General features: G+C 40.9%; 1 protein-coding gene across 1 annotated transcript in view; it reads right to left on the bottom strand.

Moving 5' to 3' along the window:
• The window catches only part of POLR3B (RNA polymerase III subunit B), a 135858-nt gene that overhangs the window by 6402 nt on the left and 109017 nt on the right, over positions 1-20439 (bottom strand). The window contains exons 24-26 of the mRNA XM_066263543.1: positions 8444-8547; positions 7659-7825; positions 3291-3404 (exon numbers count right to left, since the gene is read on the bottom strand). Of these exons, the coding sequence (XP_066119640.1) occupies positions 3291-3404; positions 7659-7825; positions 8444-8547 (385 nt within the window). The remainder of the gene's footprint in view (positions 1-3290; positions 3405-7658; positions 7826-8443; positions 8548-20439) is intronic.

The raw sequence follows: 20439 nt of genomic DNA, 5'->3' as shown, positions 1-20439 counted from the left end.
TGTCTTCTGAATATTTTCAGAGATGTCTCAGTTCTCTGTTATTTAAAAGTGGAATGACTGAGCAGAATAGACTGTAGAAGAAGCCTGGGTCCTCCAATAGTTATTCCCAGGGCTGCAGGGAGAAGCTTTCCTATTAAATAAATTAAACATAGAAAGAAGCAAATGAATTTTTTTTTTTTTTTTTTTGTATTTTTCTGAAGCTGGAAACGGGGAGAGACAGACAGACTCCCACATGCGCCCGACCGGGATCCACCCGGCACACCCACCAGGGGCGATGCTCTGCCCACCAGGGGGCGATGCTCTGCCCCTCCGGGGTGTCGCTCTGCTGTGACCAGAGCCACTCTAGCGCCTGAGGCAGAGGCCACAGAGCCATCCCCAGCGCCCGGGCCATCCTTGCTCCAATGGAGCCTTGGCTGCGGGAGGGGAAGAGAGAGACAGAGAGGAAGGAGGGGAGGGGGGTGGAGAAGCAAATGGGCGCTTCTCCTATGTGCCCTGGCCGGAAATCAAACCCGGGTCCCCCGCACGCCAGGCCGACGCTCTACCGCTGAGCCAACCGGCCAGGGCGCAAATGAATTTTTATAAAACTTGGAATAGATCAGCTATCATTCGGAGCCAGAAGGGAGGCTCCTCAGAGACCTACGGTACCTCCCGAATGCCCAGGTGCGTGTCTCCTTCAGGTCCGTCCTTCACGTATGAAAATGCTGCATTCCTCCTTAGAGGGAAGCACTTGAACTGGGAAGCTATTAGCTCCCTGAATGGATTCTCTGTGGCTTATGTATCTGCTGGGTTTGAGAATACTTTATAAGGTCAAGACTCTAGGATCCAGAGATAACAGGTAAAATTAGGGGATTCTGAAACAGCTTAGGCAATCCCAGTTAGGTACTTGTGAGAGAGAAAGCGAGAGAAGGTGCAGGCACCCTGGCTGGCTGGTTTTGGAGTGACATTTCTTGGAGGTAGTCTGGCAGGCGTGGACCATGAAGCTCTTGTTTGCTTTGTTCCATGGCATCTTTTCATCTCTGTTGTTGCTGCCAGTTTCTCAAAGAGTTAAGGTAAAAACGTGATTCTCGGCCCATGCAGAACTGGTAACTTTTGTTCTTGACAGTTACAATGCAAAACCAATTTAAATTGTAGATTATTTGTTGAAAGAAAGTCTACATATGAAAAACTTATAAGTAGATCTCAATGAACATACTGTAGTGAAAACTTTATAAATGAGCACCACATGTGTATGTTATCTGCTGGCAGAACCAGGGAGAGGGGAAGATCCCTCCACCTGTGGTCACTGGTAAGTGACAGTGGTCAGATCACATGTGGGCAGAACCAAAAACTTGGATTTTAACCAACTGAGATAACTGGCTACAGATAAATGCACTCCAGGCAGTCTTCATATGGAATACACAAAAGTAATACTAATGTAATAACTTCTTTTATACAACAAAGCAAAAAATAGGAAGTAACTTCTTTGGCATTTATATTACTCTGAAATAGTTTTTGGATGTTGTAACTGAAATGGAAGTTCCGGAGGGGACAGCATTCAGGGAAAGATACAGTTCACCCAAGTGGAGTCTCATTGCTGAAAGTCATTACTGTTTTGAAAATTTCAACTTCTCTTCCCTCTTCTGTAATTTTAGCACACACATGCTTATCATTTCAATAGGCATGTGCATTTGCTCAGTTTTGTATGGTCAAGGGATTGATCACCTATACTTCTCCCCTGGTTTGAAAAAAAAATCACCCAGATACTACCTGCTTCATCCTCTGCCCCTCCACCATATGCCAACATCTAAGCAGTGCTCCGTGAAAGCAGGCAGGAAACTGAGTGTTTACCAAGCATCTCTATGGATTGGCACTGCGCACAGCCTATATTCAAATACCTGACATTCACCAGCATTTTGTATAGTGCGCATTATTGTCTCTACTTTATATATGAGAAAAACTGAAGCTGAGAGACGTGAGCAATCTGTCCAAGCCTCATGGTAGTGCCATGAGTTCACATCTCATGAAGATGGTTCACATCTGTGTCATTCTGACTCCAGGGCCTGTGTTTCCTCCCCTGCCCCAGCGTTTCTCAACCTTGGCAGTAGTGCCATACTGAGTTGGGTCATTCTTTGAGGTAGAAGCCATCCTGTGCATTGCAGGATGTTTAGCAGCATTCCTGGCTTCCACCTACTAAATGCCAGTAGCTCTTCCCCGCTCGCAATTATGACATCCCAAAATGCTTTCAGAGAATGTCAAATGTCCCCTGGGAGGCAAATTGCCCCTGGTTGAGAACCACTGTCTTTTTTTTTTTTTTGTATTTTTCTGAAGCTGGAAACGGGGAGAGACAGTCAGACAGACTCCCGCATGCGCCTGACCGGGATCCACCCGGCACGCCCACCAGGGGGCGACACTCTGCCCACCAGGGGGCGATGCTCTGCCCCTCCGGGGCGTCGCTCTGTTGCGACCAGAGCCACTCTAGCGCCTGGGGCAGAGGTCAAGAAGCCATCCCCAGCGCCCGGGCCATCTTTGCTCCAATGAAGCCTCGCTGCGGGAGGGGAAGAGAGAGACAGAGAGGAAGGAAAGGGGGAGGGGTGGAGAAGCAGATGGGTGCTTCTCCTGTGTGCCCTGGCCAGGAATCGAACCTGGGACTTCTGCACGCCAGGCCAATGTTCTACCACTGAGCCAACCGGCCAGGGCGAGAACCACTGTCTTAGAGTATGCTTCTCCAACTGGGAAATGTTGTATTAAGAACATGTAGAACTTAGTAATTGTAAATTCCCTTTCCCAACAATTATACCCATTCATCAACGCACAGACATTGGGCCTGGAATTGAGGATACGCTGGTGAAAGGGCATACATGGACCCTGGAGCTCATTCAGATAAGCATGCAAGTACAGGTGCCTTATGCTCCAATCACAAGTTTTTAAAATATGATAGCTGTGGCTTAGGTTACCAAATAATGCATGCATGTTTTCTGTGCACACATGGGATATGTGTGCATGTAAATGTACCTATATTCTTATAAAGGAACTCTTTTGAACATAACAAAACAGGACAGTAAATGATTAGTTAGGAGAGAACTATCAAGAACTACAGAGGCTTTGCTCTTGTGCCTATGAAATTATTTTTAATTGACTGCCATTTTTTTTATGTAAGTCAGACATATATAATTTGTTTTGAAGCCTAATACCCCAAAGTTTGAAATCTCAGGGAAACAGAAACTTCATCGAGTCTGTTTATTGCTATCCTGGGAAATAAAAGCAGAGCTGACGGCATGAGAAATTTCTTTCTGTAAGTACTGCCCTCGTACCTGGTAAGGACGGCTCGTGGCCCCCGTGCCCGGGCGTGCATCTTGTCTAGCACCATGTGTTTCAGCTTCTGATAATACACTGGGCCGAAATAGATGTATGCTTCCAACGGCTCACTGAAAGAAGTCAGAATTTCGGGTTAAGAAACTAAGTTCGGGCTAACAGGTGACAGCCTTTTCTAGGTCTCAGCACTGGCAGGTTCTTATTTGTGTATGAACAGGTTTATGACTGAGTGAAAGAGAGTGATTTTCAGTCTGCAGTAAATGAGATGGCTAGATCGGAAAATAAACTGTGTAAACAGCTTGTGAAACTGTGCAGCATGGTGCCTCCTTCACAGCTCCCGTCCTATCGGGCACCAGCTTTCTAGCCTGGACCCCTGCAGGTATCTTCCAGTTGAGTCTCTCTGCTTCCATTCTTCTCCCTCAATAATCTGTTCTTCTCATAACAAGCCTGAGTGATTCTTTCTAAAATGTAGATCACAACAGGTCATTCATCTGCTCTAAATTCCCAATGGTTTCCCATTACACTCAGAATCTGTATCACCAAATTTTGTATAGCCATAAGGTCTAATGTAATCTGGTTCCTGACTCACTTACTGTTTCCTTTCTCCATCGCTCATTCTACCATAGTAACACTGGCCTCTTCATTGCTCTTCAAATGTATCAAGCCTGTATGCCTCAGGGCCTTGCACTTACTACTCACTGTTTCTTCTGCCTCTGCCTAAAACATTCTTCCAGTAGGTATTGACATGGCTCTGCCAAACACTTCACCTCCGCAGGGAGACTTCCCCTGATCACCTATCTAAAGGACTCCTTCTCCCACTCCCACTGTTGTACCCATGCACTGTCTCAGCTCTTACACTGGCTTCATTTTATTCAGAGAAATTATCACCATTTGGTATTACAGTATACATTTACTATTTCTCTGATAATTTGTCTTCCCCTCAAGAAGTAATCCTGCAAGACAGGTACTTTGGTCTCCTTTGTCACTGTGGCTCCAGCACTACTGGCCCTGCCTGGCATATAACTGATACTCAGTAAAAGCTACACCAGACTCAATGAATCTCTAGAAATAGAGTTAAGAGTTTAAAAGGGGTCAACATTTAAGTACCTTGACAGAAGAAATCTTTTTACTCATGTCCGAGGCAAAAGTAACCAGGGGATCAATGACTTTAAAATTTCTTTTTACTGCCCCAGAACTTCCTTCATGAAAAAAAATGAAGTATTTACCATATGCCATTTAATCCATATAGTAGTCCAGGGAGGGAGTACTGTCATCCCTATTTTTAAGATGAAGAAATAGACACAGAGGGTCCAAGAGGTGACATAAGAGTTGATGAGTGATGCAGTAGGGTTTTCCCTGCCGTGCAGACTAGTCTTAGCCAGGTAAACCACAGTTGACTGTAAGAATGGAAACAGCAAAGGAAGCAAAAGGAATGGCAGAGAGGCACATAAATGCACTCGCCCCTGCCTGCTTGCTGCACCTTATAATACTTTCAGCATTGTCAGCAAAGGCTTGCAGCGATCGAGCCATTCTTCTGGCGTAAGCACAACCAGATTCTTGGAAGACCCAGAGTAGAGTAGAAGTCAGGAGACCCTAATCTTGTCTCAGTTTGTCACATAGAAATTACATGACCTCTTTATCTCAGTTTTCTTAGCTGTACAACAAAGTGGTCGGGCCAAGTTTCTTTCTAGTTCTAATAATAAATCATTATATTCCTTCATAGTATGGTTGCTCCTGGAAGAATTTATGGAATGTCATTGTTCCATCATCAACGGGATAAAGCCATATACAGTTTTCCCTCATAGCGCAAGTACAGGACAAAAGATGAAAGCTGCTGGGTGTTTACAAGCCCTTTGTAGAACTCTGGGATAAATGGGAAAGAAATGAAAACACTGGCTGCAGGTGTAGAGGACAGTGATGCAGACCCTGCCCACAGCTGTCTACAGAAGCAGAGCATAATCCATTCATATCCTTCAGTAAAATTATGTTCAGAAGGTCCACCAAATTGATTCACTGGGTTTGCACATTTTCTAGTCAACTTCTGCATTATTTCTGGATGAGATGCAAAGATTAAGATGATCAGTTTAGCAATGACAACTGCATTTTTTGAAATGGACCTTAGCTATTTTATTGAATCATTTTTGAAATGGACCATTACTCTTTTCCTGTAATGTGATTTTCTATAACATCTCAAGTATGATACACCTAAACTCCACATTATCACAGTCTGAATAAATCATTTTAGAATATACAGATTTTGACCATTTTAATCACATCTGGACAGTCCATTTGCAGCACTAATATCAAGCTATGTGTTCTCACTCATATTTCCACACTGAGTTTCGCTTATGAATTTCAGGGTATTTAAAACCTCAGAAGATGGACCTGGCCATTACTTCAGTCAGTTAGAGCATCATCACAAAATGCCAATGGGTTTGATCCCCAGTCAGGGAACACACAGGAAGTGACTAGTAAATGCACCACTAAGTGGAACAACAAATAAATGTCTCTCTCTCTCTCTTTCTCTCTCTCCATCTCTCTTACTCTCTAAAAATCAATCAATTAAAAAACAAACAAAAATATAACAACAACAAAAGACCTCAGAAGAGCAGTATAAACACTATGTCCCAGAGTTTTGTCTGGCATAAAAATATATAAGTGTGTTTTAATTTAAACAACTGACCTGATCCTTTAAAATCATGTGCAGGTCAAGTTTCAGACCTTGTGTTTCACAATGGTTCCAGGGATACCTGCTCCTCCCAGGTTAAAGGGAAGAGCGGCGCTCCGCCTACGTGACCTGTGCCTCCTTTCCCAGCCTCACTCCAGGCTGCACCCTTGCGCCCTCATTGCCCGGCAGCCAGTCCGGCCTCTTCCAGTTCCTGGAACTTACCAATGCCTCTCCTGCTTTTCCTCTGCAGGAAACACTCTTCCAATGCTCTATTCTTATCTTTACATCTCTGCTAAAATACCTACCTCCTCCCGGGGGTCCTCTGCCCTACTCTTTGTTGTCATTCTGTTGTGAGCTATTTGTAGGTATTATTTGTTTTCATTCCTTTATTCAACAGATATTTACGGAGTGCCCACTGTGTGCCAGGCTCTGTGTTAGACACTGGAAATGACACAGTAAACAAAACAGACAAGCCCCACTCTTATGGAGGTTACATTCTACTTGGGGAGACAGACAATAATATTATATAATATTACTACGTAGTATATTTGATAATGATGAATGCTACAAAGAAAAATAGCCAGAAACAGGCAATACCAGATTGTGGTTTTAAATTAAGTAGCCAGGGTAGGCGCAGGCTAAGAAGTTAACTTTTATCTATTATTTTTTTAATGTCTATAAACAAATCTCAACAGTCAGCTCCACAGGTCAGGGATCCTATCCATTTTGTTCATTTTTACAAACTTAGTACCTAGCTCATGTTTGGTATGAAACACATTTTTAGTCAGTGTTAGTCCTCAGGCCTTGTGACAGAGCAGCAATTATCTGATATTCATCGTATTAATGCAGAGCAAGTTCAACAGCTAAGAAGTTTTGCATTATATATAATTTTTTTGTTCCTTAAAAGCTGTGTAGCAATCCTATTTTAGTAAGTTACATATTTTCTACTTTTTAAATGATAGCCCCACCAGTAGAACAGTACTTCTTTTTTTCTTTTTCTTTTTTTTTTTAATAAATGAAAGGAAGAGAGATAGACTCCCACATGCACCCCAATCAGGGTCCACCCAGCAACCCCGTCTAGGGCCAACGCTCAAACCAATTGAGCCACTGGCTGTGGGAATGGAAGAGAGAAAAAACAGGGAGAGGGAAGGGGAGAGAAGCAGATAGTTGCTTCTCATGTGTGTCCTGACTGGGGATCAAACCCAGAACATCTGCATGCTGGGCTGACGTTCTATCCACTGAGCCAACCGGCCAGGGCCAAAATAGCACTTCTTAATTTATCAGTTTTCTAAAATTGGGTTTTCTTTTCTCCCCTCCCTATTTTATTAAGATATAATTAATCCACATATAACATTATGCAAGTTTAATGTATACAACATGTTGATTTGATAAACTTATATATTGCAAAATGATTACCATCATAGTGCTAGCTAAAACCTCCATCATTAATTTGGATTTTCTTAGATTTCTTAAAGAAATAAAACTGAATACCTTTTTTGTAAGCGAGAATTAGAGAACGGCAGAGAGACAGATATGCAGATAGACAGGAAGAGAGAGAGATGAGAAGCATCAAATCATAGTTGCAGCACTTTAGTTGTTAATTGATTGGGAGTAAAGCTGAATATCTTAAGGGCTCTTACCTCTTATCCTAACAAAATCATACTTTTACTTTAAAATGTCTAAATACACACTTACTTACCCTGTGATGCCAGATGTAACATAGTCTTTCCCCAAGTAGTTATAACCATGGCGAACGAGGTCCTCACACACGTCCTTCACTTTACTGCCTCCAAACGCAGTGCCATAGTGGAACCTGCCATCTAACACGCCTGCCTTGCCGGCCAGCAACTCGATTAACTTTCCCACCTATGAGATGTGAACAAGTTGAGTACCTTCCTGTGGTATAGAAATCCTGTTTGTTTATTTAGCTCTGACCTCTTTCCCAAAGAATTATGAACCTACTACTATTAATAAGAATGGTAAATTAATAGCAGTAAATACCGCTCTCACATTCTGTGACGGCCTGTTGGCAAAGCTTGATCTGTATGATCTAAGTTATGGCTCCCAAAACTGCTATGAGATAGGTACTGTTATTTCCCTAACTTTACACCCAAGGAAACTGAAGTACACAGAGGTTAAGCAACTTTTCTAAGTAATACAGCTGGTAGCTGGTGAAGCCAGGGATTATAAAACCACCACCACAAAAAGGGAGATGCATTAGCTTCAATACAAGGGGTTCCTTTTGCTGAGAGGTAAGTCTGCCACTCAGAAGACTGCTCTCGAAGGAAAGAGCAGACCTGCCCGCACTCCCTCTGTAGAGCAGAGTAGACCAACATTGTCAGGAGCTAGAAACCTACTGACTATTTGGCTAGGGGTCAAAGTGCCCTTTCTAAAATTCAGTTTTAGGGTCCCATCACTTCCAGTAACTACAAACCACCTGCCAGCTTTCTTCCTTAAAAGCAGAACTTCTGAAAACGTACTGACCGTCATTCGTGATGGGAAGCCGTGTGGGTTCATTATGATGTCCGGACAGATGCCTGAATCACAAAATGGCATGTCTTCCTGAGGGACAATCAAACCACAAACACCTGGGGGAGAGACGATTTCATGAGATGTAAAGCAAATTGGAAGAAAGGAAGAATACAGTATGTAATTGGGATCTCCCTGCTGCTATATCTATTTCTACTGCTCTCAAACCTTCCCCATGGTCTCTATCAAGAGTCCTGTGTGCCCTGACTGACTTAAGAGCAATTTCCAACAATCCTGCTATACAAACAGTTCAAAAATGGCTGTCTTCGCAGAAAGGCACTGCAGCCTGTGGACTGGCCTGCTGGCAAGACATACAAGGTATGGGCTGCTCGCCCAACCTCGTGCCATGGATATGGACGAGCAGCGACTTCAATGGGCCCTAGCCCCATCAATGTCCCTGAAACTTCAAGTCAACTTCAGTTTCACTCCTTGTCAGCTTGTCTGTGATCTGCTACGTATTATACCCAAGTCACAGGAATCCAAGTTCTCAGACCACCAAACACATAACTGATTGAATGAGGGGTGTTGACTGAATGAAGAGTGTGCTTAAACTGTGGTTTTAAAAAATCTGTGACAAGAAGTACTTGTGCGTGGCTGATGTGCTAACGTGTCTACCTGTTAGCGGCAGAGTGCTGGCTGGTCGGCTGACTTTGCCGGGGCTTCCCTGGTTAAGGCTAACCTGTCCTAAGAAATTTTGATTCCTGTAGCTTATAACACATTACAAAAGTAATCTCCGATTAAAGTTGTAAAGTTGAACAATAAAATTAAATATCAAATTATTCTTGGAAAAAAAGACTAAAATGAGAAATGTATTCTAAGACTAAAAACAGAACAAAAGAAAACCCTACCAACTCCACGCACACTGCTGATAGTCTCTAAATTAACTGTACTTTGTACCTCCCTTAATAGTATTCTAAATTGTAGCGGATGTTGTTGCTTACGTAGTTGGTAATTCATCTTACTTCCTTTTCTTGGTAGGAGGAAGAAAAGTAGAATTTAGATTGCTAACCACTATCTACATAGTAACTTGGAATTGGAGAACTAGTATATAATGGCACTGGACCAAAAAATGCTTTTTTGTTTAGTAAGATAAAATCCTTTTCCCATGTATATAAATTATTAACTATCTGCACCTATTGAAAAAAATTGCTCTCACAAAAACGTTTCATTGCTCAGTTTGATTTCTACATGATTACTCAAACTATTTTAAAATAAAATTTGGGGGATTCTCTAATCACCAAGAGCTAAAGTCTAAAGAAAAAGAATGTCATTTGCCTATTTAGCATTGATTATTAATATTTTGATTTCTAGTGGCTGCCAACAATATGGCAATTAGGTTTGTGGAGTTGAAATGCGGCCTATGTAGGTACTTTAGCTAGCTTTTCTGTTGAAATTGCATTGTTTATTATAAAAAAAGTATGCTTTCCTAGATGAAGAACAGAAACATTCAGTTGACTTTATTTCAAATTCAGCTACAATCAATGTTTTAGAATTTAAATCAAGCAGAGTTGTGTGAACCTTTTTTTCCTCCCTCCAAAAATCCATCTTGTCCACACTATGGCTAACGGGAAATCTACTCTGAAAAAGATGAAACTGTAAATCTAGGTGCACTGACAACAACATTATTTGGCAGTGAACAAAATGTTAAAAAACAGCAGTTCCTAGAGAGGCCAGTCCTGGGATGTGCTTGAGTGACACTGTCGTTTTGGCTGGTGGGGAGGTGGAGGGCTCAGCTATATCCCTTAAAAACAAACCAAACACAAACTTCAGTCCCCTCAGCAGTAGTCCACAGGGACATGCCTGTGGCTCCTCAGAGGGAGCTGCTTGTTCACTCCTCAACAAGAGAAGGTGGGGGTGGGAGTGAGGGGCAGGAGGTACGAAACCCAGGGAGGAAGCAAAGCATACTTATACTGGAGGAGGGGAAGGAGAGAGGTGATCTGCATTTTGCATTTTCAATTTTAGCCAACAGGTCAATTCCAGTAAACATAATTCAATTTTGTTTTTGAAATGAAAGCACTGCTCCTTCCTTAGAAATCTGAATCTAATAACTCTGCTTGAAATCTGATTAATATTTAGTATAGAACTTCCTTTTTGGGAAGTTATTTTCTTATTAGCCCTTTTTTGTGACATTAAAAATACATATAAGTAACTTTCGACCTTTTTCATTCCATTTTAGGAATTACTTTGGCCACATCTGAATTGAGGGCACCTGTAAGCCAAAAATTAAATCTTAGCTAACTTAAAATTACTTTAGGCTCTGAAAACCCTTTTATATGCCAAGATGGTTCCCATAGCAGACAGCCCTATGTTGTTTGTTTTGTGTGAAAGTGAATGATAAAAGATCCATGAAATCGACACAGAAAGCCAGAACAGCAGAAAGAACTGAGGGCTCTCCATCATTGCGGCTTCTACCCTCTGCTGACTTGCGAAACAATGGAAGCTACACATCCAACTGCAGATCTAACACAGCTGTGCATTTCATTAGATGAAGAGCACTAGTGACACAAGTAAATAATTAACTTATTCTGGTCCGCTGACTGTGCTTATGAGACCAGTCATAGCTGACAGATTTTAATACAAGTTAACACAAAGAAACCATAATGAGCTTAGAAGTTAAAACAAAATATTTAGACAGAATTTGATGATCTCAAATCTCAAATTAGATGATTTTTAAAAGTTTGCATTTTACTGAATTCATTAGGGGGAGAAAAAGAGTTCTCAATCTTAGAACCAGACTTTTTTTTTTTAAATGGTATTTCTGTTTCAGAATTATTCAAATTGTTCAAAGCAGGACACTTTCTTATTTTCAAATAAAAAAATTGTAGTTTGTTTTCTCAAGGGACAGAGCATAAAATCTCTTTCTATATTTAGAATGCTTAAAAGTTATAGTCACTTTTCTTTAATGATGGTTTAAAAATGTAAATGGTATGCACTGCGCTTCAGTGTGTTAATACCCCATGGACCTCTGAAAGGGGCCGGACTACAAATAAACCATATCTAATGGAAGCTGTTGTGAAATAATTACTGATTCATACCTTAAATGCTTACACATCATTTCAGATTTTAAAATAAAATTTCATCCCCTGGCTCATGCTGGTGTCTCAACCCCATTGTACACCAGCGCAGCCTCCTGGCAGGGAAATACGAACACACCAGTATAACAGGCTCAGAAACATTTAATGCCCTTACAGTGAGTGGCTGCTGTGAATCAGACCACGGACTATACTACAAAACTTTTAACAAAGAAAAATAGATAATAAGGAAAACCTGTCACAAAAAAGAGCAGAAAGGTTCTACAGATATCCAGTCAAAATAAAATATTATTCTATCACCATCTATCTTGATTGCACATTGTAAAGGTGAGAATTAAGGGAGTCTAAAGAAACTAGGAGTCTTGCCCACCAAGCCCCTTCAGAAAAGGCAAATCTGGGGCCACTGTCACAGCTTCCTCAGTGTCAGGCCCCAGACAGCAGAGGCTCTTCCACCAACCTGTTGTTTCTATTTCCATGGCTTAGCAGAACAACACATACATCATTTTAAGAATAGGCTTACCCAGCAAAAATCCAGTTAATGTGATGAATCATTCTTAGAAAATATTTCTAATTATAAACAGCAAATGACTTGTTCAAAGGTCATTTCTGACTTTTTAAAAAATATTAGTTTTAGTGTAATGGGCCTATCTCAATTCAAAAAGAAAAAAAAAGACAGCAAGTAACAAGTGCAGAAGACAACTATAATAACATTTTTGATTCAAAAACTGTTTTGATGTGACTTCATTGTGGTGGGAACTGACTAGCAAATGGTTTTTTTACTTTGTTGAGAGCCAAGTTTCCTTTTAATATCACACTGTTTCACTTTTTAACTTTAAAAATGTTTTCTTTAGCAAGTCTAACCACTTTGGGATTAAACGTTCCACTCTGAGGTTGAGAAATATATTCTTACTTTTTCTTTTCTGAGCGAGGAGAGAGAGACTCATTGTATAACCACTTTGGGATTAAACGTTCCACTCTGAGGTTGAGAAATATATTCTTACTTTTTCTTTTCTGAGCGAGGAGAGAGAGACTCATTTCCGTCAATTACCAAGCATATGCTGTGTGACAAGTGCTGTTTGGAGGTGGGGACATATGAAGAGGCTCAAGGATACAACTCCACTTGAGAGGAGTTCTACACAGATTAATCCGACTGAATATTGAAAATGGAAACATACAATTCAGCTTTGCACATTCTAATCTCTACTTTCTGCAGGTACTGGTTAGACAAGGCTGTTTATTCTGCACAGTTTAACACCCTGCATGAAACAAAGGGTGAAACGACACTAATTTTTTTCTCTCTCAGTCATAGTGCAAGAAGAGGGCTAATGTTTAGTAAATGAGTGATCACTCTGCAATGCCTGGTTCATAAATATGATATAAGTAGGGGGTCATCTGTAAAGGACTCTTCAACTCTTGGATTTGCAGATCTATATAGGGCAGAAGATCAAGGAATCGGGTGACCTTAATTTGACTCTGTGCTGTTCAATTGACACTGTGTTTCCGAGGGGGAAAGCACACTTTCTGGCGAGCCTTAGTTGTCTGGTCTTTGTAATGGGTACAATTAGTACCTATCTCATGAGGCAATTGTGTCAAAAGAACAGATGAGAGGTACTAATGTCTGAGAGGTACTTTTGGTCCTTAGAGAAAGGCAGCATCTAAATCCAATGAATTATTACTATATAAGAAACCTAATTATTCTCAGCAGGAAGCAAACAAGCAAAGCAAAGGAGACCAACTTAATGAATGCAAGAAACAAGTGCAATTGCACTAACTTTGGCTGCAGAGACTGAAAGGAAGCTCACCCTGGCTGGGCTGTGCAGGTCATTTCACACGGTCAGGACAGTTTCTTCTAATAAGTTAAGAACTTCACAGGACTTGGACTGTGGATTTCTAGTGTGGAACAGTTAACTGCTGATGAATATAGTGGTAAATGGGGCCAAAGAAGCAGCAGGAATGCTTTCAAGTTTGACTGTTTGTATTAAGCAAGAAATGTTTTTGCTTTGAATAAACTCATCTCCATAAGCCTTTATATATTCAGAAATGTAAATCTCTAAATCAAAATGTGAAAGCTAACACAGGTGGTTACTCCCTATCTTCCTCTCCCCCTTTCCAGTGATTGAATTAACCTTCCTTTATTTTTCTTACTACCACCTTAAATAATCCCAAGGGGGAGGGGAGGAGACAAAAACTGTTGAATCATATTAGCTTTGTTCTGCAGTTGAATCACTTCCAGACCGATCACATCACTTGCCATATCCCGGCTGACATAATTTTAATTCGGCTCTTCCTTATATGTTAACAGATAAATAATGCATAAGAAAGCTTGATTAGCTTTCTTATTAAAACATCACTCTAAATGAGAGGAGGCGCTAGAAGACAATGCAGTTTTTACATGGCTTTCCCATGAGCAGCTGAATGGTTTGATGTGATAAATTTGCATAGTCTGAAGCACACAAAGGGCTGATTAATTGAAACCCTTACAATGCTTCTGGAAGCAGCTATTGTAAAACAATAACCATAGGAACTTTACAAAATACACACGGCTGAATGTGTCAAGAGCTTAATAAAATGTGTTGAGGCTACACTATTTGGAAACAGAATTGGAGATTTTTATTCTGGGCCATAAAACACTAAGCACCCTAATTTCAAAGCTTTAGTTGGATATTTACTGAAAGGTCAGAGGGTTACTGGCTAGCTACCGAAGACCAAAATTTGTTCTTAAAACAGTAAATTAAATAAAATCTCCTACAATAAAGGTGTCTCTGTGGACAAAACTTCTAACATTAAAGTAACAGCTGCCAGAATTTCTTTTAGGACCCAAACTCTGACGGATCTTTTGGCATCACTCACCTTATCTTGGGGCTCACACTTTTAGCTCTGTTGGCCTCCTTCTCCCCTCCCACTTAGAATCTCTCATTCAAGCAGGATCAAGCAAAGTAGGGAGCCAAAGACATCCCGACTTTGAAGCTTCAGTCTAGCAGAGAGGATTTTAGACGTTGAGTACAAGGTATTTTTATTATTACTTAAATCAGTCTTTTCATTCTCTCAATTTTAGAAAACCTACTTTAGAAACGGGAAATAAATGAAGATCTGGAAAAAGCAAAGTTTTTACCCAAACCTTGTTTAACATATAAACTTTCCTCTTGGCTCTTTGCCATGCACAAATTAATATTTTCCTACTTTCCACTTTTGACACAATTGACTCATGAGATAGGTACTAATTATTATTTTCCTACTCTTCATATCTACTGTATAAAGATTCTTTAATGTGCTGGAAAGTCAGCGTAGGTTTTTGTTTCTTCTATTGAATAATCAAAAATAAATTAATTCACCAGGTTGTTGAATACTTTTTAAATGCAAAGTGGAAGCAAGGGGCCTTAATGGAAGTTTTGTTGAACAAGAGAGGGTCAAAGATGAATCTTCCAATTTTATCTGTAAATGCCTAATCCTTATGAACCAAAGATACACTGAAACATTTCGTGAAAAATCTGCATGTTGATACGACTATATACTTCTATTTTAAAGCAAAGGTTGACTTTACTCTAAATCAGCTGTCTGAGGATCCAGGGGGAGACACCAAGGAGTGTATGCCACTATCTCAGATTTATAGTTATTAAAAAGCTTCTGTTTGCCAGGACACTCTTGCTCAAATACAGTTCTTCCCCTCCTTAGGCATACTGTCTGGTATTACTGCCGGATTCTGTGATCTACAGGACCTTTGTTAAGGTGCTAATCCTTTTTCACATGAGAGACTGAGAAATGTTCTTTCAGGGAAGTGATATATTGCCCACCCCCACATCAAAAGAGTCCACCGTCTCCTCCCTTATTATGAATGACAGCAAAAGTAAGGAAAATATAATAATTTGGTTTGCCTGAGCACTGAAAAGAAATTCTGGAATGCCTTATTCTGACAGAGAATTTTTGTTAAAGAATTAAAAAAAAGAAGAGCAGGAAATCTTCTCACCCTTCTAATAAGTAAACTAAGCATCAGAAAAAGCAAGCAAGGCTCAAGATAAAGATGTCTGCTTTTGATGAGTTACCTTCACATAGTAGAACTTATTATACTAAGGTTCAAGAGGCTTACATAAGTTATTTTGACTTTAATAAACAGTCTAGTTCCAAACATGAATCCAATCCACATTATATGTGGATGTCTCTCCCTACCTTTAACTCTTTCTACAATCTGATCAGGAAAGACTATGAAGAGAAAACACGAAGAACACTGCAGACCCATGTTCCACTCTACGGAGCATCATTATGCATCTAGCATATAAGTCATTGCCTCACTCTCAGCTACCCAGAAGTCTAGTATACATGGAAAGAAGATGAAGACTTCAGGGTTTTAATATTTATCTCTAGCTGAAATTAAGACAAAACTAAAAGACTTTCCTTCCCTTGTAGACAGACAGACAACAAATTCACAACTTTAATGCATTGAAGGTTTTTATTAAATTACTTTTCCCAGTACTGTGCATTCTACTAAAGGATGAACCATTCGAAAGATTCTTGATTAAAAAACCAGCTCTTCTGGGGGGAGCTGATTCATTCTGCATTTACTAAGGAGGTACCTCATGGACTTCAAAAAGGTCCAAAGGAAAACTGTACTTTATTACACTTTGAATTCCTCATTAGAAGACTGCATTGCAATTTCCTTAATCTAAGAAGTGTGCTGGGAGTGAGTCCTGACTGCTTCTGAGGCTGGAGTAGTCCTTACGTTAATTGGGACACCGTCTTCTTTATGAACTGCTTTCTCCTTCCTGCACACTTGGCTCTCTGCTTAGTCATCCTCCATTCTTGAGGTCACAGAAGGCAATGCTGCTATTGGGTCCATCACATATTAAATAGCTCCTGATCAAACACTTACACTTCTTCAGTGGGACTTCTTTGATCAATTACATCCAATCTTTACTGATCACACAGCGTTGATATTGATCTCCAACTACTTAGTACGGATTCTCCTGCTCTAGTTCACCCACTCATCTGTCCTCTTCAATCCTCCCGAGCTCTTTTCTAACATATAAAGCACTGCTGTTCAGTTTCCTCGTCACATCTGTTTCATTTAGCTACTACTTATCCTACCAACTTTGAAGTGTTTGAGCTTGAGCAGGATAGACACTCATGTTCTGTGACACTAAATTGTCAAAGTCTCCTTTGATTGTTAGAGAAGGTATTTTAAAAGAGGCATTAAGGGCAGCAATTCAATTCATATACCATGTATGCACAAAAAGAATCTCTAACACCAGCTCTGCCAAAGTAAACTTTTAACAAAATACAAAAATCAGGCAATCTGCAGGGCCACGTTGCGTTCTGAAAACCATTAACAAACCTAATGCTCTAGGTGGAGGGCGGAAAAGAGGAGGGCCTAAAGAGACACTAAATCAAAATAATCTTTACATTTTTCATGCGTTAGCATGCAGCTGGTGCTACAAAGGGAAAACAGTATTTCCAAGCTCTCATGTCAAAGTGAAAACCAAGTTCAACTAACTACTGGTCTATTCTGAAGTACCTAGACCAAAACAGAAATAAATCATTGCAGGAATGATGGCGTGACACACCCCCCCTGAAAATTCACAACACTAGGAAATTTTTACCAGCTTCTTACATGACAACCACAGATAGCATAAAGGATGCTGTGAACTACATTCTCCATTTCAGTCACACTTGACTTGCCAATATCCAACTTTTGGATCATCCAGCTCCTCTCTGGCCCCCACGCCAAGGGCTAGGCTGTTGCGTGGCCCCTTAGTGACATGCCAGCTGTGCCCACTGCATGTGAATGCAGCTCACTGTCGCTGCTCCCTTCCTGGTTCTGACCATCACAGCTAGCCACATGAAACAGGAGAATGGTCAAACTTGAAAGCTTGGAAATTTACTTCCTTTTATAGCTGTTCAAATTCTTAATAGAGTTTGAATTTTAACTAAGACTACTAAAACCTGACCAAAGGACCAACTAAAGAAGGGAGTGAGAATAGTGTTTTACAATGAGTTGATTTTAGAAGGAAGGAAATACCTGAATATAAAGAAAGCTCTATGTTAGAAGTATGTCTTTATAGAAGAGTTTGGCAGACATTTCTGGAATTAGGTATGTGGGAAATAGTATTTACGTTGGATTGGTGGCTAAAAAGTGCTATGTAAGGTGGTTTATCCAGGAAGAACGGGAATTTTAAAAAAATGATTGCCTTAAAGAGAAACAGAATAGATATATTAAGAAATATTAGTATTCAGTCTTATCAGGAAAAGGCTCTATCATATCCAAGGGGAAACATCAGGGACAATGGCAATGGCAATCCAGGGGACAGTGGTAATGGGCTATCAGAAGAAAAGGCCAACTTAACCAGATTGAACAGACTAGGCAATGCACTTAGAATAATAAACCTGCACTCCAATCCTGACTCTACCAGTACTAGGCTGTGGTAGGCAGGGTAATCACCTCTCTGAGCCTCAATTTCCTGGTTCTACAGTGTGTCCGTAAAGTCATGGTGCACTTTTGACCGGTCACAGGAAAGCAACAAAAGATGATAGAAATGTGAAATCTGCACCAAATAAAAGGAAAACCCTCCCAGTTTCTGTAGGATGATGTGACAGCATGTGCGCATGTGCAGATGATGACGTAACACTGTGTATACAGCGGAGCAGCCCACGGCCATGCCAGTCGAGATTTGGATGGTACAGAGGAAAGTTCAGTGTGTTCTGTGGCTCGCTAAATTCGAATCCGTGACCAAAGTGCAACGTGAATATTGGCGCATTTATAACGAAGCGCCACCACATAGGAATAACATTACTCGGTGGGATAAGCAGTTGAAGAAAACCAGCAGTTTGGTGGAGAAACCCCGTTCTGGTAGGCCATCAGTCAGTGACGAGTATGTAGAGGTTATATGGGATAGCTACCTAAGGAGCCCTAAAAAATCTGTGTGTGAGCCCACATCGAACTGCACTGAATAGGTATGAAACTGGGAGAGTTTTCCTTTTATTTGGTGCAGATTTCACATTTCTATCATCTTTTGTTGCTTTCCTGTGACCGGTCAAAAGTACACCATGACTTTACGGACACACTGTATATAGGAATAACAATACCTACTAGAAAGGATACAATATATATGGAAATGATTGTAAATTAATAATACACAAAAGGTAAAATACTATAAATTCACATGCAGATGATTCCCAAATTTTATCTCTAGCCTTAACCTCTTTGAAGCTCTAGACTCTATATCCAACTGTCTACTCAACACCTTCACTTGGGAGTCCAATGGGCATCTCTAACCTGAGGCTCAAACTCTCAACCCCTCCTAACACCAAAGAACAATTCCTTCCCCTGTCCTCCCCATCTTGGTAAACAGCATCACTGGCTGATCAGGCCACAAACCTCATCCTCAGTTCCTGTCTATTCCTCTCCAACATCTCAGCTATCAGCAAGGCTCATTCCAGAGTACATCCAGAATCCATCACTTGTATTTTTCCACTGCTACTATCCTCTCTCGCCCGGAACCCTGTGCTAGTCTCCCTGTTTCTCTTCCTGGTCCCTGCTCCAATCTGTTCTCCATATGGAATCCAGGGTGATCTCTTAGAATAGTAACTCTAGACCTCGTCACTGCTTTGCTTCCACAAAGCCCTGCCGGATGTGTCCCATCCTGTTTCTCTCACCATATCTCACATGCCTGACCAGACTGGTCTTTTTCCTGCTTCTTGAATATTCCAAACTCATTCATGCCTCAGGGCTCTTGAACTTAATTCTCCCAGATTTTTGCTTGGCTGGCTCTTTTTAATCCTTTAGATCTCAACTCAAACGTCACTTTCTTCAAGAGACCATCAATCTAAAGTACACCCTCCTAACCCCCAAACAAATCACTTTCATATCACCCTTCATATACAGTGCTTACCACTATCTTAAATTATCATGCCAGTCTTTGTTTACTTCTTTTCTGTTTCCTTCCCCAAGAGAACATAAACTCCAGGAGAACAGAGACTCTGTCAGTCTGTTTACCATTGTATTTCCAGTATCTAGAAGAGTTCTTGGTACATATGATGCAAAATTGCTTTGTGATTGGTGCCCTCATTTACCAGGCTTAAAACCATAGTCACTGTGGTTCCTTTTCTCTTTAGTCCTGCTAGTCAGCAAGTCCTATCACTTTGGTCTTCTCTGTTGCCCACCCACTTTTCTTTCACAGGACCCAGCTTCATCACAGCTCTCCCAGTCCATATCCTACCCAGCCCCTGAGCCTTCCTTCCCTGGCCAGCCTATCAGAGAAAACACAGGACAGACCCAATGACAGCAGCTCACCTTTACTGACCAGGCACTGTGCTTGCTGCTTCACATACACTGTTTTGTTTAATCCCAATAACAACAACTAGGAAACCGCCTCCATTTTAAAGAGGAGGAAATCAAGGCATACAAGGGTAAAACAGCTCACATAGTGAACAAGACCATTACCTCTCTGCTATACTCTGTCCCAGCCTGAGGCTTTCTTTGAATTCTGAACAGAGGGTGACTTAGAAGAAAAGGGGGAATGTGTCCATTCAGATTATCTACAGGACAGGGCAGGACTGAGAGGTGTACATCACAGAACCAGGCACACAGTCAGGCTCAGTACAACCATCAGAGCAAAGCCTCTACAGAACAGGCTGCTTCAGAAGCAGCCAGGGCCTCCCTTTAGTTGCTACATGCAAAGTGCAAAACCATCTGTCAGAGGCAATCTAAAAGACATTCTTGCATCTACATTCATAGGGGATATTGATTCTAGTTTTCTTTTTTGATTAAATTTATTGAGGAGACACTAGTTAATAACCTTATATAGGTTTCAAGTGTAGATTTCCATAACACATGATTCTGTATATCGCATTGTGTGCACATCACCCAAAGTCAAATCATCTTCTGTCATCATATATTTTGAACCCTTTACCCTACCCTCTTTCCCTTTG

The sequence above is a fragment of the Saccopteryx bilineata genome, chromosome 1 (genome assembly GCF_036850765.1).
Source record: "Saccopteryx bilineata isolate mSacBil1 chromosome 1, mSacBil1_pri_phased_curated, whole genome shotgun sequence".
NCBI classification, from domain to species: Eukaryota; Metazoa; Chordata; class Mammalia; order Chiroptera; family Emballonuridae; genus Saccopteryx; species Saccopteryx bilineata.
Note: the sequence above shows the minus strand (reverse complement) of the source record. Positions and strands in the feature narration are given on the sequence as shown.